General features: G+C 41.8%; 1 protein-coding gene across 1 annotated transcript in view; it reads right to left on the bottom strand.

The window, feature by feature from the left end:
* Positions 1–11,404, bottom strand: part of LOC142488145 (uncharacterized) — a 38,447-nt gene extending 27,043 nt beyond the window's left edge. The window contains exons 1-2 of the mRNA XM_075588518.1: positions 10,982–11,404; positions 9,793–10,616 (exon numbers count right to left, since the gene is read on the bottom strand). Coding sequence (XP_075444633.1) covers positions 9,793–10,616; positions 10,982–11,078 — 921 coding nt within the window. The 5' untranslated portion in view covers positions 11,079–11,404. The remainder of the gene's footprint in view (positions 1–9,792; positions 10,617–10,981) is intronic.
* Between the last annotated feature and the right edge of the window lie 14,232 nt (positions 11,405–25,636).

The raw sequence follows: 25,636 nt of genomic DNA, 5'->3' as shown, positions 1-25,636 counted from the left end.
CATGGGCATGCGCAAGCTTGCCACCTTAGCCACTTGGTATGCAGAAGCCACCCGCTGGTTTAGGCTCCTCACAGTCTGCTGGGGCAAATGTCAGTCTTGAGGACTTCCATTCATCCCAGGACGTGGGTACTCGTGCCCAAACCTCCTGCCCAAATGTCCTTCACACCTCTGGCATCCTCTGTTGCTTTCATGTCCGATGTCTGAGTAGACTTGATGGCACCCAGTTGGAAGCCCAGTGACTCACTCATAACATTGGTCCCTACTGATCCAGTTCATAATACCTTCACAAGCATATACAGTATGTACTTTAAAACACACTGTTTAATAAAATATACAATTTAACTTTCCTAAGTCTTCTGATTATGGGGAATAGAATAAGAAACTGCACTTTATTTCTTACTAGCCATATTCCCCACACACTATAAACTAGATTTAGACTTTTAAAACTCCTCACAACCTTATCTATGGTTGGAGCACCCCCCAGAACCCTTATATCGGGTTATGGATGACCTGGGCATTAACTGGGTATCCCCCTTAACCTAGGACCCCTTGACCATTCCAGGGACACCTCACATCCCTATGCCCCATTTATCTTTCTGGTCTGTGCTGAAGCATTTTCAAGGGGAGATTTTGCCAGGACAAGGTGCCTATATGTATCCGGGAATTCGACCTGATTCCCAGGTACATTTTTGGGGTATACATACAGAACCCCAATAAGCTCATATTGAACCCCCAAAATAACCACTATATATATGTGTATAGGTGTCAAAGAGGAGTGCTACTGAGCATGGCAATATATATTTAAAACCAGAGACAGAACATGAAACACAGACAGAGCTCAGTGCTACATCCATTTTTGGGGTATCCAGCAACTCTGGACTCTGACTACCTAGACACATTCTGGCAACACTTTCTCCGCAAAAACACCCTTGAAACTCATAGCCCAGCAATCTCTGCTTGCTGGTACTCTTGAATAGGTAAAAACACATAAATTCTTTTTTGTCGCATAAGTTTACAGAATGCATGTATAATCACTGGGCTCAAGAGCTGACACTCCCGAACCCCAATACATGGATCAGAGGTAACCAAACAGGCTTAACCTTTATTAGTGAGCCTGGTAAACCCACTCACCGTCACACACTTGTATTACTAGATATTCAAGCGCTAATTGCACGACAAATTGTCCCGGCATTAGTCGCAACTAACCCTACTATATTGCCTCACGGAGCTGCAAAGCTGATCCTCTGCCTGGCTGGTGGTGGATGCCATGATGGGTGGTATCTCTGTCCGTATCTAGAGATTGTGGACTGTGATGCAAGCTGAGGTACAGGATTTTTCCCTGAGGCTGTGAAGTGCCATGAGACTAGCACGGACTGCAGCTACATATAGTGCTTCTCTCCCTCTGGCCTCCGATACATGCTAAGTATCTTATTATGCTCTCACATGGGGCCTCATGCAGTAAGCGTTGATAAGGGAATTATCGCCATTTTATAGCCAAAATTGGGTTTGAGATTCAGTAAGCGCCGATAAGTGCTTGATATCGCCATGTTTCGGAGCCGATTATTTTGTTATGGGCAGTCGGCTGCCGATAAGCCTGTTTTCGCCACTGATCGCCACTTTTTTAAATCGGCTGGATTCAACAAAAAAAACAGCTTATCGGGCCTGATCGGCACTACGAAATTGAGATGTTATGGCCAATTTCTCCCGCCAACTAAAGTTGGCAGTTTGGAGGGGAGAACGATCGCTAAGGCTGCCGGAAAGGCACTTAGAAAAAAAAATCTTCTGTACATCAATGGAGTCAATGGAGCGGGGACGTATAACAGTATAGTACTGTTTACGTTTCATTGCTCACAATACAAACGTCATTTGCATTACAGTGTGGGGGCATTCCCTGCATTGTGTCACAGCTGACGTGTATTATTTGCATAACATTATACTTTTAGATGTTTGCAGCATTTGCGGGTCACATTACTCATCATGTGATGATGTGCCAAGGGAAAATACTATACTCAACTCTTAAAGGAGAACCTCACATCATATCACACATTTTACTGAACTGAGCGACAATTATTTACATGATGTTACACATGTCACACATGTCACACATACACAGTATATTCATCTTCCTTTACATTACACAATGCTTGTAATGTGACACGCATCTTTAAACGTTCATGTACATCTGTCTTCTCATGTTTACATATACTTTTGGGTCCTCCCTATTTTCATGACGTCACTTATTGGACGCTCAATCACATTGCATGTTTACATTGTAACCGTAGCATTACAAGCACTTCAACCTAACTTATACACACATGTACAGTAATTCAGCATTGGGACACCTTGTTAACTCATTCTATACCAACTATCCTCCTTACAGAAATGCATGCATATGCACACGACTATTCATTGTTGTCAACATGTCACAATAACATGCCTAATTACACATGTTACACAAAACTTTTCCCACGTCAATCTCAGCCTTTTTGCCTAATTACATGACTGACTGTTGCGTTCACAAGTGTTACATGCATTGCACATGCAACTATTTATTTGCAAGCAATGTTTCTACAAAGGTTCACGTCACATCATTGCCAAATATCATCATTCCCTGCAGAATACATACAACAAATACTTATAACAACAACTGCACACAGCTTGCCACAGAAGTACTTTATTATGTTAATGTAACACCTTGCATTTTACTATGTCACCTGACATCATCACATACCTATTTAAAGGACGCCCATTACCTGATCATTCACAGCTACTCATTTCAAAATGTTGAGATTGTTTAGGAGACGGAGGAACATTCTTTTCTATGACATGCTTGATGATGAAGACAATCATATAGGGCAAGGGAGGGACACACCGAGGGACAGTGACAGTGACAGGGACAGTCACGCGGATACGACAGAGACAGGGAGAGGGACAGGAGATCAGAGGAGAAGATAGAGGAGACAAGTTGTGCCTCGTCCGCGTCTGTACAGGGAGAGAACCCTGTTAGATGGGATGAGTGAGGAGGAGATTGTAAGTCGCTATCGTTTGAGTTCAGCAGCAATCTTAGCTCTTTATCAGGAGATAAGGGGAGATTTAGATTTTTTCACAGCCAGAGGTCGTGCAGTCCCTGGGCTTGTTAAAATGCTGTGCTCATTACATTATCTTGCTTCCGCGTCATACCAGACAACTGTGGGCATAGTGGGCGGGGTCTCGCAATCTACATTCTCGCGGGCCTTGACCCAGTTTCTCTATGCACTCAATAGACGCGCTAGGAATTATATTCATTTTCCTACAGAGGCGACAGCGTGGCTGGAAGTCAGGACTGGCTTTTATAATATAGCAGGGATACCATGTGTGCTGGGTGCAATCGATTGCACACATGTTGCTTTGATTGCACCTAGTCAGAGTGAGCATGTGTACCGCAATCGTAAGCACTACCATTCACTCAATGTACAGGTGGTATGTGATGCGACGATGAGGATAATGCATGTGGTACCCAAATTCCCTGGTTCCAGTCACGATTCCTCCATCCTGAGGAACTCTTCAGTCTTCCATGCGTTCGAAGAGGGACATTTTGAACATGGTTGGCTGCTGGGTGAGTACACATTTACATGTTCTAACACAAAACACATTTTTATTTAGGAATGTTGGCATTGTACAATTTGATCACTAATGTAAGCTTATGTGTGCTCCATTCATTATAGGTGACTCAGGATACGGAATTAGGCCGTGGCTCTTGACTCCGGTGCTAAACCCTCAAACTGAAGCAGAGGAGAGGTACAATGCAGCCCATATATCTACAAGATCTGTTATAGAGAGGACATTTGGCCTACTCAAGACCAGATTTAGGTGTCTGGACAGAACTGGTGGGGCTCTTCTATACAAGCCTCAAAAAGTGTCTGATATTATCCTTGCCTGTTGCATTTTGCACAATGTTGCACTCAGGCACAATGTACAATCAGACCTAGCTGAGCCTTTGGTAGACGAGCATCCCACCCATGTAGCTGCTGAAAATGAACAAACAGCCAGTGGTCAGACACGCCAGAATCTCATCAATTCATTTTTTTCTTGTAAGTAAAAACATATATGTTCCAAGTTCTACTTTTATAGTTACATTATGTTATCTTAACAATAATGTTTTTTTATATACCCTTCTGGTAGGACACAGATGAATATGGGTTGCACACCTTTCTTTTCTCTGCTGTGTGCACAAAGGGATGTGGCACCGGTATGTTATTGTTGCACAGGTTATATAATCCCTCTTCAATTGTACTTTAGTTGTGTGTATGTGAATACAACTGGGGTAACAAAGCACTAATATTTTAGCATTGTGTTGTTCCTTATGCTAACACAATACACATATTATGCCCATACTCATTCATGCTTCTAGTATGCTTACATACAATGTTATTGGTGCAGTGTAACATGTACATCCATATGATGTGTACACCAGCCTGATTTACATTTTGAATGTCATGAAATATACATGGTGTTGCACATTTAACACCAAATACATACTTTGCTGTGTTGTTTACGGTACTGAAGATGGCATGTCAATGTTTGCAATTTATATATTGTTCCTTTGCATTATAGGTATATCTCCAGTATGACTGATCATGGTATGTATATTTGCTGACATCTCTCATAAGATGTGCCTACATCAATCTTCTTATAATTATTTGAAGTCAAAACCCAACATATTGGTTTAAACACAAATGTTACATATATGTACTTTCTGTATCATGTATATGCATTTAGCTACTCTTGAGCTTTCATGTGCATTGTATTAGAAAATGATTACTCCCATTTCATCACATTTTATGTATGTTTCCTTATAAATTCCATTAATGTAATATAGAGGTGTTTGGAGACAAGGGGATAACTGTACTTATTTCTTTACTTACGGGACATCATTCATCACGGATGAAATTGACTGATCATAAAACTCCATGCATGAATGCCTGCAATCACAACAATGCGTACTACATCTTATATTTAGCAATGTTGGTGTTTTGTAATGCTAGGAATTAATAGTCAACATTAATTTACATTTGTGACATGTGTATGTATAAGTCACACGTGTGTGGATGTGTCCTACATGTACCAAGTGTTAAACTGTTAACAGAGAAGACAAATTTGTCACTAATGTTACTGTCATTTAGCATTTATAATTTACCAATATGACAATGTTGGTAATATTTTTGCAATATAAATCACGTCACTTCATCATTATCATGATGATAATTATCAAGTATTCTCACAATTGTAACGTCAATCACGTGCACATTAGCATAGACACACTTTGTAAGACAACTGTTTGTGTCTGTATCAATTTGTGTAGGATCCATGTATAACACCGACAAATGATAACACCAGCTTTATTATGGTAGCTTATATCATCATATTGACTATACTATGTATTTTTAGAACGTTTAATAAACACAGTAAACTATAGTTAGTTAGGTTAATGAAATATACACAGAAACGTACTTCATTACATGATGTTGATGTCATAATCAGAACATCATGCATTGTAGGGGACCACAACATCTGGCCAATAACATTATTTGCTACAGTCCCAAACCATTTTATCAACATACCCATGTAACAAGAGATTTTTAACAAGAAATGGCTAGTTGGTTGTAAGTGTCCTTTACATTGGGAGAAGGAGTGGCTCAGTGAGTAAAGACACACACTGGCACTGAGATTTTGAAGCAGGGGAGTCTGGTTCAATTCCCGGTGTCGGCTCCTTGTGACCTTGGGGAAGTCACTTTATCTCCCTGTGCCTCAGGCGGCAAAAAATAAATTGTAAGTTCCACGGGCCAGGGACCTCAGCCTGAAAAATGTGTCTGTAAAGCGCTGTGTACAACTAGCAGCGCTATACATGAACATGCTCATATTATAATTATTATTATTATTATTATTATTATTGTTACATAGTTTCGACAGTCATACGTTCCATTACACAATAGAATTCACAAATGTGTTAGCAGAGTGGGAATGGTTGTTATATATAAAACACACCATGCCATAAAATGATAGTAGTCATTAAAGAACACTCAATAAAAATTCATGAGGCACTATTTTGCAACATCATTATGTTAATTAAGTGCTTATGCAATATAGGCATAAGGGTATCACATTTTTAATTGTTTGTTAATAAGCGCTGCAAGCAATATAAAATTAGTTCCATATGTAGTATAGTAGTCGGTGGCTCCTCCTCACAATCATCTCATATAAAGGTAGACTCTTCTGAAATCATACATTGATCCGATTGTATCTTCCCCGACATCTCTGAAATACAGCAAACACATGATGGTCAAATATGGCACCTTACTATATATGTATCCGTGACAACGCATTACACAGCTCTATATGATTGTGTACATACACACGTCACTCACTTATATGTTAGAAGTACAAGTGTACATCAGTATGTAATGTTTCTTTAAATTTGTAGCAGGCATAACTATGTATATGATGTGAACGTTGCCTGTATACTGAAAAATGTGCGCGCACATCTTAGTGTGCGCACGCACTTCACGCTTGGCTGCACTAACTGTTAGCGCATGCGCAAAACAAAGCGTACGTTGTGTGTTCAATACATCTTGAAAATACCATTAAACATAAAATCTTTATTTCAAATACAATGAATACGAAACTACATTCGTTCTAAACGAGTACATCTGTATTCTTTTTAAACAGACGTGTTTGGACAGAAAGGATGGCCGATAACACAATGCGCAAATGCAATACGTGTGACGTCATGTTAAACCAGCGTGAAACGCACGCTAACACTCCTCCCACTCAATTAACATTCGGCTAACGCCCACTTTACGGCTACAAACACTGAGCCGCACACATGACACACTGCAGTTACCGTTACTATAACAAAACATGACAGCCAATAGGCTTTGAGGCGCGCACGTCGCTTGGGGGCGGGACTTACATCCGTAATCCTTTTTAAGGACGCCTTGGGCCATGACAAGGGTCCCACGTCATACGTGGTGGACCCGCTTTTAAATGTTGCATGATAACAAAACAGGTATGTGTTAGAGTTATGTTAAAATGTTGCTAATATGGTTAAAGGGATAGGAAAGTACGTATATTTATTCCGTCAGCAATGTGTACTACTCTTTCAGGTTATACTATATTGTATTCGGCAACAATTTCTTTGTGATCGCTACATGTTATGCAGTCTGCAATGTTACGCTGTATCCACGCATTGAAAGGGAAAATGGTGGTTAAAAAAAAAAAAAAAAAAAAAAAACGTTTAAACGCACAGTCAACGCATAACGGTTGTTATATTTACCATTCTTCTAGAATTAACTCTTCGTCTGGCTGCAACTGGTCGCTCCAGAAATGCAAGGCATTTTCATCCACGCTTGACCCACCCGCTGAATCTAGTATGACACACATCTCCTCCATGAAGCGCTCATAGGAATCGCCACTGCTTTCTTCAAACAATTGGTCGGGAGGTAGGTTCATTTCTTCTGGTTCCCATTCCAATGCATTTTCAGCTGAAAGGCTTGGTACATAATCATAGTACTTTTGTTGTTGTACAATGTGGGTTTCAGGAATGGAGGGTGCAGATATTGCAGCAGGTATCGATTCACACGGAACAGTAGTAGCGGATCCATTGCTATTGGCATTAGGAATAAATATGCCTTTCACAACAATATATGTGCCCTCTTTCAGGGTAAAATACTTTTCCTTTGCAATCTTCCAGAAACCATAGGTGTGTTCTAGCTTATCCTGCACACGTTCAAAAAAGTCATTAGTTGATAAAGTGAATCTTATTGAGGAATTAAAATTCCGCGCATGCCTACGGTCTTGGTAATAAGGATATTTAGCTCGAATCAAATCATAGATTTGGCGTGTGCTTGCTTTGTGTCCGCGACTGTTTAAAATTGCTTCTGAAACCATGTACTTATACCCTAAAAGGGGATTCATATTGTTAACGAATTCATCAGCCATGTCAGAGTAGCACAAAAGATGTGTGCAGTTCTGTCTTCTTTGCTCATCAAAATGATTCTGCTCAATGGCTAACAAATTCCTGTGTTTCGTTTTCAAGGTCAACAAAAGTAACTACTTTTACTCCTTATTTCAAACGCCAATTGGATGTGTCCTTTTAATTGGGTTAAGTTTTGTGGTTAGTGATAGGCGAATGTGGGAAAAACATGTATCATTTTTTTATCTCATTTGTGAAAACATTCCTACACTTATTTCAGTAACATTGAGTTTTCTATAAAAATAACAAAGAGCACTGTGTGAAAATAGTGCTTAGACAGCCATATCAGTAAATACACACACCTGCAAAATGAAATGTTTTTTTCCCACATACTTTTCTGTGTGTATTTGAAAGTCTGGTTAACTACCTGTCTGCATGAGTTTAAATACGTGTGTATCTATATATATATAAATATATCTCTCTCATAAAAAAAAATATATATATATATATAAAGTGTATATTGTACTATATGTATAGTGTGTGTGTGTGTGTGTGTGTGTGTGTGTGTGTGTGTGTGTGTGTGTGTGTGTGTGTGTGTGTGTGTGTGTGTGTGTGTGTGTGTGTGTGTGTGTGTGTGTGTGTGTATATATATATATATGTATATATATATATATATTATATATATATATATATATATATATATATATATATATATATATATATATATAATGTATCTTTTTTTTTTTTTTTTTATATTGCAGGAGTACACACAACATATTGATGGCAGTAAGTAGGCCTTGTATGAAACCTATTTAAATGGTGATAAACATGAGTGAATTAAGTCATAAACATTTGTTTGCACCCAATAATGTTAGAGGCTCACACTTAGTATAGTTGTCAAACATTAGGCCTGTATTATTAAAATAGTGTGTTTTCACAAGGAAGCATGAAGTGTATGTTTTTTGTAAATACATCTATACCAGTTTAGATAGTACTATATATATACACACACACACACACACACAGTGTGTGTCTGTGTGTGTGTGTGCATATATCAATACATACTACATATATTTTAGTATAAATTCAGAGATGTTCTTGAAACAAGAACACATAAATGATTAAAGGACAACATTACAATGGCCACCAAAGGTAAGTAATATTTAACACAAAATCCAGCTGTACACGTACAAGAAAGATGTTTGCAGTTAAATAGGTGCTTTTATAATTGCATGAAAATAATATGCACATGCAATGATTACATCAATTAACACACCCAAATGCAATGTTTTGCTGCAAAGTCAATGGCAGCTTCTCTAAACTTAGCAACTGGCTCCTGGTGGACCATTACTGAACAGACGATTAAAACATAAATATTTATAACACTATTCATTAATTAGGAGTGTTAACATTTCCAAAACTTCACGTGTACAAGAACATACTTGAAAGTTTGGAAACAACACAGTCTTCAGCATACATACAATAGTAATTAGATAATCTGAAGTCAACAAAACAAGGCCAAAGACATATTTTCTGAATTATAACATTTATTTTTTTTGTTCCTTTTGCGAGCGAGTAACAGGCCTGCTTGTTGTCTCTTGAATTTTCCTTTTTCTTTTGCCACCAACTTTAGGCACAACAGAGCCACTTTGAGTGGCCTCTGGCACTTCACGGGCAGGGCTTGTGGCCAGTGACTGTTCACCTACGGGGCTTGTGGCCAGTGACTCACCTACAGGGCTTGTGGCCAGTGACTCACCTACAGGGCTTTTGGGCAGTGATTCACCTACAGGGCTTTTGGGCAGCGATTCACCTACAGGGCTTTTGGGCAGCGATTCACCTACAGGGCTTTTGGGCAGCGATTCACCTACAGGGCTTTTGGGCAGCGATTCACCTACAGGGCTTTTGGGCAGCGATTCACCTACAGGGCTTTTGGCCAGTGACTCACCTACAGGGCTTTTGGGTAGTGACTGTTCACGGACAGGGCTTGTGCCCACTGACACATGTGAGCAAGTTGGTAGACACTGCACAAGTGATGGTTGGTCTGTTTCATGTGTGTCTTGTTTTGTTTTTGTCGCCTCCTTTGTAGGTGTCTGCTGCTGAATTTGTACAGATGGCAGCGGTAGGATGTCATCAGGAACCTGCACAGCAATGTCTGCTACTTGACCGGTAACATTTGGGCCTGGTGAATGAATATCAGATGAATGTGGTGAAAACTGACCTGCATGAACAGATCCTGGCTGGGAGGTGTTGAATTGTGGTACATTAGTCATTCTCCAGTAATTAGCTTGTGTTTGCTGAACAACTAATGCTTCGAATGAGGTGTTGATTTTTTGCAACTGTTTAGGCACTTCAATGAAGACTCTGTGGAGATGTGCCAATTGTGAAACTGTTTCTTCCTGCAGTGCAATCATCCTTTCCAGCACTGTCATCAGGTCAGAATGGCGACGATTTTCTGCTTCCACAATTTTTCCCTCAGAAGCTACAATTGCATCATATGTGGTATTTGCTGGACGTTTTGGCGGTAAAACAGTTTCAATTGGAACCTCTTCATGGTCACTTGCTTGTATTTGTGTGTCTATGGCGGCGGCGGCGGCATCATCATCATCATCATCATCATCATCATCATCATCATCATCATCATCATCAAAATCCTCTTCATCATGTTCTACAAATAAATGTACACATTATTAAATGGCATGTTAATCTCTGCTGTGTTACTATGTAATTGTACTGTGTCATAAGTAACAACTAACATGTTTCCATACGTTTTATAACCTCACATTAAAAACTACCTTGACTTAAGAATAATGTTTGGACTCAGTATGAAATATGAGTGAATGAAAACTTGCTGTAAACTCACAACTCCTACATGATAGTTAACATCACTAACACAATACAAGTTGCCTTACACTTCATTTTCACTGACACTAAGTAATCCTATTTAAAGAAGATGTGCAAAACAAATAATGAACATGACAACATAACATATAGAAGAGCACATATTATATGGCCACCAACTGATACACTCACCTTCTAGGTGTGTTGAGCTGGCTGACCCAGGTGAAGACACTTGTTCAGTCTCAGGTGACACATGTCCTTCAGGGGCAACTATATATAACAATAACATAAGTTTTACATTTACATGTGTAAATATTGAACAAACAGTTATTGTATGTTCTGTATTTATGAGTACCTAACAGCATCATTTCCTTAACCCAAAATGTGTGTGTGAAAGTGAACATAAATAGTTGTAATAACAATGTGCATGCCTGTGTACTTAGAACTTTTGAGTTCCCTAACATAAAACATACTATGTTCCTGCAGTAATGCGTGAGGATAAATAGATAAAATTTGTACATAAAAATCATATGTTGTGTAGTGATATCAGTATCATAATGTACATAACTATCATGAGATGACCATTCACAATGGTTATCATGAAGGTGGTCATATTGCAAAAAGTGTTGTTTTTGGTAGAGGATATGTGTGGTACATTAATATAAGATGTGGCACACATGAATGTGGCTGTGACTAAACAAGACAACACATGCAGTGTGTGATAATGTGTCGTTGATAGTAGTAGTTCAACTATAGATATGAATGAACTAATGTGTGACGTACGCTTTGATAAGTAATGAGTTGTTGGGGCATTTAGTAGCTAAAGTGTAGCTTTCAAATGAGTGTGATTAACTTCAGTTGTGCTAGTCAGGTTGTAAGAACGGTATTCCCTTCCCCAAAAAGCCTAATCAGCCACACCTTTCAATTACTTGAAACAGGTGAAAATGGTGTGAACTAAGTTGACCCTAAAATGAGGCTGTAATTAGTGTGTGTGCTGAACCCCACCCCCTCTGTTGAAGTGTATGCTGTGATGAGATATTAATTGCAGCTGCTTTAACACAATGGTAGATGAGCTAAATAGTCGTGTGCAGTTTTTAAGTTATGAAAACAGTGACATAAAATATGATACGTGTGCCTCATTATGCTGTCTGTATATGAGTTAAAGCAAAAATGGACCTTTTCATAAACAACTATAGATGTGTTAGTGCAAGTGATGTTTGTAGGCCGTTGCATGCAATATATTTGATGCATGCTTAAAATAGGCAGTAATGTCATGTTTGTCGGAGTAAAATAAATAAAATACACAATAATATTATACATATTTCTGTTCTGTACCTGTAGCTAGTAATAATTTCTCATTAACATGTGTTACACATGTGTACTACCCTGTTGTTCCCCATCTTCGCCCACCATCAATTGCTTCCACTGCAGCAATGCATTTTGGGAATTCACATGTAAATGAGCACGCAATGGCACGTGCTATATTAGTTACTGCTTTTAGTAGGACTACAACATATATGTCTATTTTGAGATATATATATATACAGAATCAGACATATACATATATAGATGCAGGTATGCTTATATTGTGAAGACAGTATAAAAAGCAGTGTAACTATGCAAAATAACTGTAAGCAACGACATGCCTAGTACAGTAATATTTCTCACCTGGTGGAAATTGTGAGGGGTAAATTCCTATATCACGGTCACCAGGTAAGCCTTCCACGACGACGGGAAGTAATTTTGCCCGAAGCAGCTCCTCCAATGGACTTAATATGAGACGTTGTGGTGTCGGGCCACCTCCAGTGCCAGTAGCATGCACGCGTTGGTGTTGTATTTTCTTTTTCAATTTGGACCTAATATCATCAAATCTCTTGTGACAATTCCGCTTGTCCCTCACATGATTCCCACAGGCATTGACACCAATGACTATTGTGTCCCACATTTCTTTTCTGCTTGCTGAACTTGTCCGCCCTTGAAAAACATATAAAATATATGAGGTAAATGAATAATAATAGAAGCACCAGTTTCCTACACTGCTAGCTGTTCCAAGAGATAGCAAACATGCTGTTTTATGTGTAATATGTGAAGCACATGAGCATTCACTACTAAACCTATACATGTAAGCAAGGTTGCATTCATATTGTATGCAGTTATGGCAAATTGACCGCCTGTGTTTAGTTGTCCTTGTAAGGCATGATAAAAAGCTGTGTTTCCAGACTAATTAACATAGAAAGATATTCTGAACCCATATTTGCATATGAACAAAACTCAGATGACCTAGGATCACATGTATTTGAATAATAAATGTAAAGGTACACTTACCTAGTAAATGTCCATATATACTGTCATAGTGCTCCAGAATGCCAGTGACAAGAGCTGTATTTTCCTGGTCATTGAAGCGAGGATTACGTGGCTTCTCCACACGTTTCTTCCGAGCAGGTTTAGGGTCAGAGCTTGGCTGGTGCTGACTGGACTCTCCTTCTTCCAATGGAAGAGCCTCCAAAAGCTGCCCACCAGCAAGCACGCCACCACCAGACACCCCATCAGCAACTGCGCCACCAGCAGCACTCACAGCACCAGCACTCCCACTCCTAGCACCAGCACTCCCACTCCTAGCACCAGCACTCCCACTCCTAGCACCAGCACTCCCACTCCTAGCACCAGCACTCCCACTCCCAGCAACAGCACTCCCACTCCCAGCAACAGCACTCCCACTCCCAGCAACAACACTCCCACTCACAGCAACAGCACTCCCACTCACAGCAACAGCACTCACAGCAACAGCACTCCCACTCACAGCAACAGCACTCCCAGCAACAGCACTCCCACTCCCAGCAACAGCACTCCCACTCCCAGCACCAGCACTCCCACTCCCAGCAACACCACTCGGTGCACCAGCAACATCACTCCCCTGAACAGTACGTTCACTCCGACGCGTACTCGCACGAGTAGCACTCCCACTCCCACCAGCATCACTCTTCCCACGCTTTGCGGGCATACTTCCAGCACTCACAAAAAACAGACAACTAATGTACAGCCAATCACACGAAACACTTCCACATATAAAACAAGACAAAGATGTAAACAAAACAACAATGGACAAAGCTCACCCAATACACAACAAGTCTCTCCGTCAATATGCAAATGTTCAATCAGCCAGCTCTGTGCGTCTCTCTCTCTCTCTCACTCCCAACAACACAGAGAATGATTAGCAGTACACGTTGCCTTTAAATATGGCGCGCAATCCAATACATGCTTGTTTCGCCTGATTCAGCAAGATTTGTGATTGGGCAACCTATCAGCACCCCGCCACGCACGCCGATACACCTGTGTGTGATCGGATAATCATCGTGAGAGTGGGCGGATTTGTTTTCGGGTTGATTTTGAATGTATTCGGCACTTACTGCATACGGAGAGGAAAAATCGCCATTAACATGACTAATCGGTAAGCTTGCCGATTTCACTTAATCGACGCTTACTGCATGAGGCCCCTGGTCTCTCTTTTTTCTAGCAGTTGTATTTAGTCAGTGTGATATTTTCCTTGTGTTTTACAGACACGTTTCTGTCTATACGATGGGCATACCAGTCAGGTTACATTGGGTTGTGTCAATATGTGTTACTTGTATCTGAGGGGCACTTGTTCAGAGATAAAGATTGCAAACCAAGGATTTCCTCATTTATTTGACCCCATGCATTACATACAGCATGTACCTGTAGTAGCACTTTGTTTCCCTTAGCATTTTACATCGGGACATTATCTTTATTAAAATTGCTGACTTAGCTGCAGATTTTTGATTGAATTACCTGTGTATATGTAGCTTTTTTTGTCTGATGATTTTATTGTTTTTGTCATGTTTGGTGTAGTAAACGTCTGTGTGTTATTTTATGATTTAGAACTTAACATTGATTGCTAATAAATTATATATTTTGATTGCATTGCCTGGGAATACTTTTTTCTCCCCCCTCCCATTTTTCTTTCCATCATATGGTTTATTCCATATGCACTTTCTGCTACTAGACTTTTGATTGCCATATTAACAAACCTTGAGCTGGTATCTGAATCTCCCCCCAGACCCCCAACCCCCCCCCCCCCCTATGCTTGCAATTAGTATTGTTTTTTTCTGCGTTTGCAGTTCTTTTTAGATATGCTTGGTTCATTGTATCACAAAATTGCACACAATGGCTTTGTTTCATAACATGTTTGGATGGGTTGATAAGGTCAATGAGATTTTTAATGTTACTAGTGATGTTGAATCTAATTTTAATGGTGATGATATGCACAAACTTAAACAGCAGTTTCAAAAACTGAATAAACTTCACAAGGTTCAAATGAGATTATGTGGGATGTGTTAAGTATAGAGAATTATATAAGGAAATACATGGTCCCTAGGGGTTTGAGGCTCAAATTAAAACGTTCCTTTCATAAAACAGATGAGAACTTCTTTAAAAATTGGAATAATGCTCGCTAGAATTAATGACGTTATTAGTTGAATATGAGAAAGGAGCATTAACTGGGGTCGAAGGAGACATTACTAAATGTGTGGAAGAACTCAAAGGAAGTGAAAAACTAGCTAACTATGAACTGTATCAAATGAATCTCATTAGAGTTATGGCAACGTTCCAGCAGCAAATCATAATGAGGAAACAGAAGAAGTTCTCTAGGGACCTGTGTTATTACCAAAAAAATAACGGGTATGGTTGTAAATATCAGACAGGACAGCAAGAGAAAAACCTAGAAAAATGCACAAATAATGAGACTTCTGATAGTGATCTCTGACGAAGCACCGCACAGGCGTGAAACGCGTAAGAGGAGGACATTTTGCACCCATCCCTGTCTGCACCATGACGTGCCAATAAAGAATCTTTTTTATCTTACCGCTGCTGTCCTGTGGAGTCCTGTTGTTCCGCTGTTCTCTGCATTGCCGCATCTCGTGGTTACCAGACTGTCTACTCAACCCAGCAGAAGCACGCACATCAGAAGAAAACGGGCACGGTTCATGTGAGTTTTTGCATTGCAGCAATTAACTGGGAATTAACACTACAGGTGATAGGCGGTTATAGACTTGGTCCCTATTGGGAGTGATGTGGTGGGGCTTATATATATCTCCGCTTACAACACTCACCAGGACTATATATATGTCTTTATTTTACGCCCACCTGCATACCCCAGCACTCATTTGTGTATAATACCAACCGTTTATTATTCTTCTTCAATCAAGATTGATTATACATTTACCATCCTTGTTCATTAGTAGCACTATTACAGAACTATGTTCTTCTACCCTGCCCTCTCCTACTGCAGTTTGTCTGGGCTCATACGGAGTCCATTACCCTCGATGTCATCCACACTCCCTCCGTCGAGTTGATTCTGGGCCTTCCTTGGCTCCAAGTTCATAATCCTCACATCGACTGGACCAACCGGGAACTCATCCAGTGGAGTGCTCAATGTGCTAAGACCTGTACCAGGCTGTCCCAGAAAGTAGGAGGTTTGTGTACCTTGCCAGAGGAGGTCAGCTCCTTGCCTACTGTATATTTCGAATTCCGCGATGTGTTCGACAAAGCACGATCCGAGGTTCTACCTCCGCACCGACCTTTTGACTGTCCGATCGACCTGCTGCCCGGGGCAGTTCTTCCCAGGGGTCGATCCTACCCACTCTCTCTCCCAGAAACTAAAGCCATGAACACTTACATTGCGGAGAATTTGGAGAGGGGTTTCATCTGAAAATCTTCTTCCCCAGTTGGAGCGGGCTTCTTTTTTGTAAAGAAAAAGGACGGGTCTCTTCGTCCATGCATCGATTACTGGGGCTTGAATAACATCACGCGCAAGAACCGCTACCCGCTGCCTTTGATTTCGGAGCTCTTCGATCGCCTTCAAGGAGCAACCATTTTTTCTAAACTGGACTTAAGGGGCGCCAACAATTTGGTAAGGATACGCGAAGGGGAAAACTGCATTTAACACCCATGACGGCCATTATGAATACCTGGTCATGCCGTTTGGCCTGTGCAACGCTCCAGCAGTCTTTCAGGACTTTGTCAATGAGATTTTCCGGGACATTCTTAACAAATTTCTTATCGTTTACTTAGACGACATCCTAATCTTTTCTAAGTCCATCCAAGAACACATTAAACACGTTTAGCAGGTGCTGTTACGCCTCCGGGAGAACCATCTCTTTGCGAAGTTGGCGAAATGCCAATTCCATCTGACGTCTGTGGCGTTCCTGTGATACATTATCTCTGACTCCGGGTTCACTATGGATCCAGCGAAACTAAAGGCCATTTTGGACTGGCCCCGTCCGACCACCTTTAAAGCCGTGCAACGCTTTCTAGATTTTGCAAACTTCTACCGTCGCTTCATTCGCAATTTTTCCACCACGGTATCTCCCATAACTGCTTTAGCCAAGAAAGGTGCAGATCCCTCATCATGGTCCGAATCCGCCATTCTGGCATTTAATCTTCTCAAGAAGGCTTTCGTGTCTGCCCCGATCCTCACCCACCCAGATCCTAATCTCCCATTTACCCTGGAAGTGGATGCCTCTGACGTCGGGGCTGGCGCCATTTTGTCCCAAAGGACTTCCCCCTTAGCCAGATTACACCCATGTGCCTTCTTTTCTAAGAAATTTTCTTCCGCGGAACGGAATTATGATGTCGTAACCAGGAGCTCTTGGCTATCAAGTTGGCATTAGAGGAATGGAGACACCTCTTAGAAGGCACAGAAACTCCCATAACCATCCTCACAGACCATGAGAACCTCCTCTACTTAGAAGGGGCACGTCGATTGAGCGCCCGACAAGCCCGCTGGGCGTTATTCTTCTCCCGGTTCAATTACTTCATCTCCTTCGTTCCAGGCTCCAAAAACCTGAAGGCGGATGCCCTGTCTCAACAGTTCCTTGCAGAGGATAGATCTGAAGAGCAGCTAGAGACGATAATTCCCTCCAAATTTATCGTATCTGCCAACTCTTTCGATATCATGGACAAGATCCGATCTGAGCAATCACAGGCCCCTATGGGGCTCAAGGTTCCGGAGGTAAGGCTCTACACTGCACCACAACATCGCAAGAGAGTCCTCGAGTGGTGCCATTCCTCTAAATCGGCAGGACACCCAGGGATACGGAAGACTAACGACCTTATCCAGCGAACCTTCTGGTGGCCAGGGATGTCTAAAGATGTGGAGGAGTTTGTAAAGGCGTGTGGCACATGTGCTCGCAATAAAATACCCCGTGTCAGACCAGCAGGCCTTCTTCTTCCATTACCCATCCCAGATCGGCCTTGGAACCATATTTCTATAGATTTTATCGTGGAGCTCCCAGCCTCCAAAGGGATGAATACTATTCTCGTAGTAATTGATCGCTTTTCCAAACAGACGCACCTTGTTCCCTTGAGGAGTCTTCCAAATTCCTCCAGGCTTGCGGATGTTTTTATCCAGGAAATCTTTCGTCTCCATGGAGTGCTTTCGACCATCATTTCGGACCGAGGGTCGCAATTCGTGTCAAAATTTTGGCGAGCCTTTTCTCTAAAATTGGGCATTTCATTACAATTCTCCTCTGGATACCACCCACAGACCAATGGGCAGACGGAGAGAGCCAACCAAAACCTGGAACAATACCTTCGATGTTTCGTAACCGATACATAGGATGACTGGGTGGATCTGCTTCCTTGGGCCGAGTTTGCTCTCAACTCCCTTCGTAATGACTCCACTCAAGAGTCTACCTTCTTTATAAATTTTGGCTTTCATCCTTCCCGCTTACCCTCCTCCCCCCTATCCTCGGCGGTACCAGCGGTCGACAAACGTATCTCCCGGCTGAAAGACTTATGGAGGAGGATTCAGGAAAACTTAAAGGTTGCCACTAGGAGACAGAAACTCCAAGCAGATCGCCTTCAACGCCAGGTTCCAGAATTCCCTCCAGGAGACAGGGTATGGCTTTCATCCAGGAATATATGACTAAAAGTTCCTACTATGAAGCTGGCAGCCAAATTCCTCGGTACCTTTCCCGTGGTCAAGAGGATTAATCCAGTGGCTTATCATCTGAGTCTTCCACCCTCAATGAGGATTCCTCCGGTCTTTCATATATCTTTGCTAAAACCAGCATTTCAGAGTCCTCGTTTTTCCAAGACCACTTCTCCTCCACTCCCTCTGCTGATCCAAGGTCAACAGGAGTACGAGGTCCAGTCTATCCTGGATTCTAGGATCTCCAGAGGAGGAGTACAGTACCTGGTCTATTGGAGGGGTTCGGACCTGAGGAACGCTCATGGATTCCCCACCGAGATCTCCACGCGCCCCGACTCGTCCAGGCTTTCCATCGTAGGAATCCCTCCAAGCCATGTCATGGACACCCAGAGGTCGCCCCTGAAGGGGGGGTACTGTAACGGCCTGGGAGTCACGTCACCCGCAGTTCTGCCGGGTCCTCCCGCGCCACGCAGAGATCCTCCCTGGTCACACGCAGGTGCGGCCACATGGAGGCGCGGCCACACGGAGGCGCACCAGCCTCTTAAAGGCACACTACCACTTTCCAATGCTGCAATCAAATGCAGTCTTACTACTTGGCTCTATAGCCCCTCCTCCAGGAGTCAGTCTGAACCTATCCCTGCCGCAGTCTGGCCCTTCCACACACCCCCACCTTGCTACCCTGCCATTGGATCCTCTCTCCTACATATACCCTGCAGTTTCACTAACTTGTCGGCTGAGCATAGAACCAGTTGTTCTCCTTACTCTCTGCCTCCCTAGTCCTGTCTTGTCTTGTCTTGCAGTCTTCCTCGTGTACCGAACCAGCTTCCTCTACGACTCTCCGCACCTCTGGCACCCCGAACTTGGCATACGGCAATACGACTCTCCGCACCTCTGGCACCCCGAACTCGGCAAACGGTAAAACGATTACGTCTCTCTCCCTAACCCTGGACTTTGCTAACAGCACCCACTACCATCCGTACCTCTCCTGCCCCGACTCGGACTCCCAGACCATTCTACTCTCAAGACGTGCCCTCGTGGCTGTGGGTGGCTTTATATCCTTTCCCACCTTAGCACCGCAGTCCCGCCTCGTTTGTGGTGAGCTCGACCTGAAAATGAGTAGGTGAATGCTGTAAGTGAATGCTGTAAATGAATCCTGAAGTCCACGGGAAGTATAAGGTCTAATCCATACAGACAGTTGGAGTCGAGCATAGTGTGTACATTAATGGAGGACAATATACCATGGTGTATGGAGGAGGGAGGGGGAAGGTAGTCGGAGAGCCCGTTGTTGCGGGGAGTCCGCCGGCTCCCACCCGTACCTGTGAAGTCCCATGTGACAACACCGATTAAGCCGCACCCTTTATGACTCAAAATAGGAAAATAAATAAAAGTACTTAGAACTGACGATACCGGAGTCTCTTATACTCTCATTGTTAAGTCTTCCCATGCATGTGCTCTTGCCAGATAGGTAAACAAGCTGAAAAGAAGAAAAAGTGGCGGTGCACAACCAAAATGAAAAAAGGCAGGGAGTGACTGAAGGGATTTGAAAAATGTAATGTGCAATAATCATGCAAAAAATAAGTGAAAAGTCCTCTGACGTGTTTCGCACTGGTAGGTGCTTTATCGAAGATTGACTACAAATGGTAAAATCAGCATTTAAGTAGCAGTTCCCGGTGGTCACATGGACTGGTCAGTGCAGACACAAGAACTCCACCTCATCCAGGGATACAGAGAATCCAATAAAAATAATAAAGTAGAAACTGGAACACACCACTTACAGGAAAAAGACACATGAAACACAAAAATATTGTAGCATCACAATTAAAACAATTTGCAACAAAGTGAAAATATAATAAAACCATGCATACCTGAATGTGCATGAAAAAAGAGGAGACATTTTGCTCATGGAATAACACTATTGTGACAAATATATCCATAATGTGACAATAAGATACATATATATCTTGTAAAAATAATAACAATAATGATGAACAAAAGTGATCAAAAATGAAAATAGAAATATCCATACACAAATATATATATATAAACATGTAATGAATTGAAGAGACTATAAATTGCAGATAAACAATCTATGTAATGCATAGCTCACCACAAACAAAGAGCGATCGCGGTGCTGAGGTATGGAATTGAGAAACGCCAACCCACAGCCACGTGGGCGCGCCTAGGATATAGATTAGTCTTGCAAGCTGGGCCAGGAGTACGGAAGGTAGAGTAATCGTTACACTTGCCAGGTCTGGATTGGAGAGTAGCGGATCGTTGGAGTACTTGCCAAGGTCAGGATTGGAGAGTAGCGGATCGTTGGGGTACTTTGCCAAGGTCAGGGTTGTAGAGATCAGAATGGTCGTGCCTAGCCAGGTCAGAGTTGGAGAGGTGCAGAGTCCAGTGAATGAAGCACGATCAGGCAGCAGGGCGATCAGGAACAAGGCAGGCAATGCACAAGGCAGGAAACAGCAGCATCAAAAAAAGAATGCAGCAAGGAACGGCGTCGCACACTAGGTTATGCTCAGCAATGAGTGTCTGGGCTGAGCAGGTATTTAAGGAACCTCCCTTCTATGGGAAGAGGGGCAGAACAAGAAGGACCGTGCTGATAGGCTGCTGGGTCACGCAGGTGTGCCCTATTGTGCAGCCATATTAGGTCTAGGGGTGGAGCTACGTCCCACGCGCATCACCGACATCAGGTGGTGGCGATCCGATCGCGCACCAATCGCGCACCACGCATGTCCATCATCCGAACGGGAACGGAGCCTGGAGGCAGGTCCAGGGGAAGCCTGTCTTACGCGCGTCACTGACGTCAAGGGATGGTGACTCGATCGCGCACCACTCGTGCACCGCGCATGTCCATCTTTGGAGCTGGGAGGGAGACTGGGAACGGATCTGGAGAGGCAGGCTGATCACGCGGTGGAACCGCCATGGGACCGCAATTCTTGAGTGCCAGATGTAGAAGGCTGAAGAGGAGAGTTCCGGCCATCAGGATGGCGAAACCTCATAGTACTCCCCCAACCCCCTCTAGGAGCGACCTCCGGGCGACTCCAGGACGGTTTGTCCGAAAATTTGAGGTGGAAAAAATGAACCAACCCGTTGGCGTGAAACCCGGTGGTTCGGGATCCATGACCTTTTTTCTGGGCCAAAACCCTTCCAGTGGACTAGATAAAGTAAGGATCCTCTAGAGAACTTGGAGTCCAGAATGGATTGTATCTCATACTCGGGTTGGCCTTGAAGAAGGAGTAGGAGAGACTGGAACCGAATGTACATTTTGAACAACAGGTTTGAGCAGGAACACCTGAAAGACGGACGGAATCCTCATAGAAGAAGGCAAGGAAAGCCGATATGTGACCGGATGAATCCATTCTGTGATAGGGAAGGGACCGAGAATTCTGGATGCGGATATCATAGAAGGGACCTTCAGCCTGATATTTCTAGACGACAGATTTCTGTCACCGATCTTGAAATCCTGCGATGACGATTTGCCTGAGTCTTCTGCCGAGTGGCTCTCCTGATGTTCACCTGAATCCTTTTCCAGAGATTTTGCAGTTCTTTAATCCTGTCGTCTGCCGCTGAGACCCCATATGAGGAAGAAGAGAGAGGAAGAGTGCGTTGTTATGGGCAAACTCAACCCAGGGTAAGAGTTCGGACCAATCATCTTTCGAGTCTCAAAAAGTCAGACTGAAGTATGTGTTTAAGATCGGAGAGGAAAGGGCTGTGTTCATATAACATTGTGTCATCTGCATACATGTGTATTGAAGCTCCCTTACAAGCTGTAGGAAGATCATTGATGAACACTGAGAAGAGTAGGGGCCCCAGAACAGAGCCTTGCGGGACACAACAGGTGATATCCAAGGGGTTGGAGTGTCCGAGATAGACACATGTTGTAATCTTCCTGATAGGTAGGAATGAAACCAGTTTAAAGCATGCTTCCCTATTCCAGAGCACTGGAGTTTGTTTAGCAAGATAACATGATCAACAGTATCAAAAGCCTTTGCAAAATCTAGGAATATTGCACCAGTAAGTTGTCCCAGTTACATGCCATACTGGATCTCATTGCAAACTTTTAGCAGGGTAGTTACCGTGGAGTTTTTGGGGCGAAAGCCAGATTGGAATTGGCTAAGAAATTTTGTCTTTGTATAGTAATCGCTTAATTGGGTGTGAACACATTTTTCCATGACTTTAGATATTATTGGGAGAAGAGAGATTGGCCTGTTGTGTACCTGAGCAGGAAACTGCTGGCTAGAGAAGTAGCCTATGCCACAGTAGAAAAGAAATGTCTTGCCATAGTGTGGGCCCTGCAGAAGCTGCAGTCCTACCTCTACAGGCATAGATTTACAGTATTCACTGACCACAATCCTCTGAGTTGGTTAAACTGAGTACTGAAGCTGGGGAGAATAGGAAGTTACTGAGATGGAACTTAGCTCTCCAACAATATTCTTTCACGGTCCAGCATCGGAGAGATAAATAACATAGCAAGACGATGGCTTGTCACGCTAATGGGAATGCAGAATATCAGTGGTAGCAGAAACTGGCTTATAACCAATCTCTTTGCATAATTTTAAGGAGGGAGGTGTCATGATAATTGCATGAAAATATCCAATATTTTTTTATAATCTGGGACACCAACAGTTCACTTGTTACAAGTTACAACTTAAAAATACATGTACGGTTTTATGGCATGTCAGGTCACTAACCCTGCTTGGCTTTTATGTGTTTGTCTAGAAGTGAGGTTATCTAAGGCCAACATAGTGCAAAAAACTAAAGCGGAAAGATACGCTTGTATAGAAGAATTTTTTTTAAAAGACACATGCAAGTAATCTTAGGGTATTGCACAGGGTTAAGGGAATCGATATAGATCTAAAAGGTGAACACATCTACCTATAAAAATGGTGATACACCCACTGGAAGAGCTGCCACTCTGGTAGAATGTGATGTTTCCCGACATCAGATAGATACTTGCAACGGATCATAAAGCGCAAAGCTGCCAGAGTACGTAAAAAACAAATATAATGCAATATGACAAAATATTAAACGTGGGTTAGGATAAAAAAAAATAGGAGGTACTGTATCCCACACACATGATATACTGTAGAATAAAGATAAGTGTCTAGAGTACATTTTTGGTAGTAGGTACTGTACTCCTCGGATTGTGTATGGAAGAATTTCCGAATATGTGGATAAAAATAAGATCTGGGATAGTTTAATAATGTTTTATAAAAATATATAAAATGGTGGAATCACAGTCACAGATTCACAAAAAGTAAGCACTTTTCTTTTTTTCTTTTTCCAGAACAGTTTGCTTTCATTTTTCAGATGTCATATATTACATTTTTACATTACATTAAAAAAAGATACATTGGCAATCTTAATAGATCTTACATTAAGATATCATACATACATCACCTTACATTACAATACAAGACAAAACTTAACTAAAAATAGACACACGTAAATGCATACAGTAGCAATATTCCTTTCAAGATTAACAGTATATAACTCAGCAATTGTAATTTTGCACACAATATCAATCTATCTATCTATCTATATAATGAAACCGTTAACCCCGAAAGGAAAACAAAAAAAGCCGCACTCAGAGAATATGCAAAAATAACTTGTATAAGAACAAGATACACAAGCACAATGATCCAACGTTTCGGTCCGTATAGAACCTTCTTCAGGGGCGTGCAACCCCTGTAGAAGGTTCTATATGGACCGAAACATTGGATCATTTTGCTTGTGTATCTTGTTCTTATTCAAGTTATTTTTGCATATTCTCTGAGTGCGGCTTTTTTTAGTTTTCCTTTCGGGGTTAACTGTTTCATTGTTGAATTTCTACAGAACTAGCACTGAGAGAGAGAAAGAACCCCAATGGAGAGCACTCAAACAGATGCACAATACACAATATAAATGGAAGGGGGGTTCACCTAGATTTGAGAGTTTCTGGGGAGACGCTTTATGTACATGCTGCAAAGGGATCATCCACACCATCATACAGCACGAGCGCTGAATATCCTGTTTTTTCTACCTTCAAGATAAAGAACTGTTTCCAGATACAATTTATTGGACTTTATTGGACTTTGGACTCTGGTTCTCTCTCCCTTAGACATTCAGCTGCATAGATAAGACTGTTTATTCCATACTAAATCTTTATGTATATGTTTATGTGTGGTTTTTTTTATTAAGGAGGCTGTTATACCATAGTAGAATCCTTATTCATTTTTATTGGGGGTTTTTTTTTTTTTTCCCTACATTTACCAAAATGACTGAGCTATTAGATTTCACCACTAGTTTTTTATCCAGTTTGGATAATAGAAATAACAGAGGTGCTTTATTGGGACAAATGTTTTGTGAGAATATTAATCTAGAAGATGTCACGGTAGATTTACCGTCAAAGATTTTTGCTCTGACTAAATTATTAGAGCAGGAAACTAAAGCGTTTTGGGAGCTTGTATCATTTGAGGAATAACTGAAACAAAAAAGGGTTCCTAGAGGCCTAAGATTGCTACTCAAACCCACCTACTGTATGGCAATGACAATCCAGCCTTTCTAGCTATTTGGGAGGAGATCCTTGAGATAAGTTCAATAAACCTCATTAAACTCCTTATGGGAGAGAGGAAAAAAGAACTACAGGAACTCTCTGTTAAAATTGACAAAGTCAAATTGGACATTATCGGTTTACCAACACTAGAAGGGTTGCCCAAATTAGTTGAAGATATGGTGGGAAAATTGAGAAAACATGAGAAAGGCATAATGATAAGGAAAAATAAAAAGTTCCTTAGAGATAAGGTTGACTATTTGGAAAATAGGCAAAAGGACTGGAAAGACAAAAAGTCAGATCAAGTTGTCAAAACAGACAGAAATGTCTGTGAACAGATTCCACAGAAATCTGCAAGTTT

Source organism: Ascaphus truei, chromosome 2 (genome assembly GCF_040206685.1).
Source record: "Ascaphus truei isolate aAscTru1 chromosome 2, aAscTru1.hap1, whole genome shotgun sequence".
NCBI classification, from domain to species: Eukaryota; Metazoa; Chordata; class Amphibia; order Anura; family Ascaphidae; genus Ascaphus; species Ascaphus truei.
This window is presented reverse-complemented; position numbering and strand designations above follow the sequence as displayed.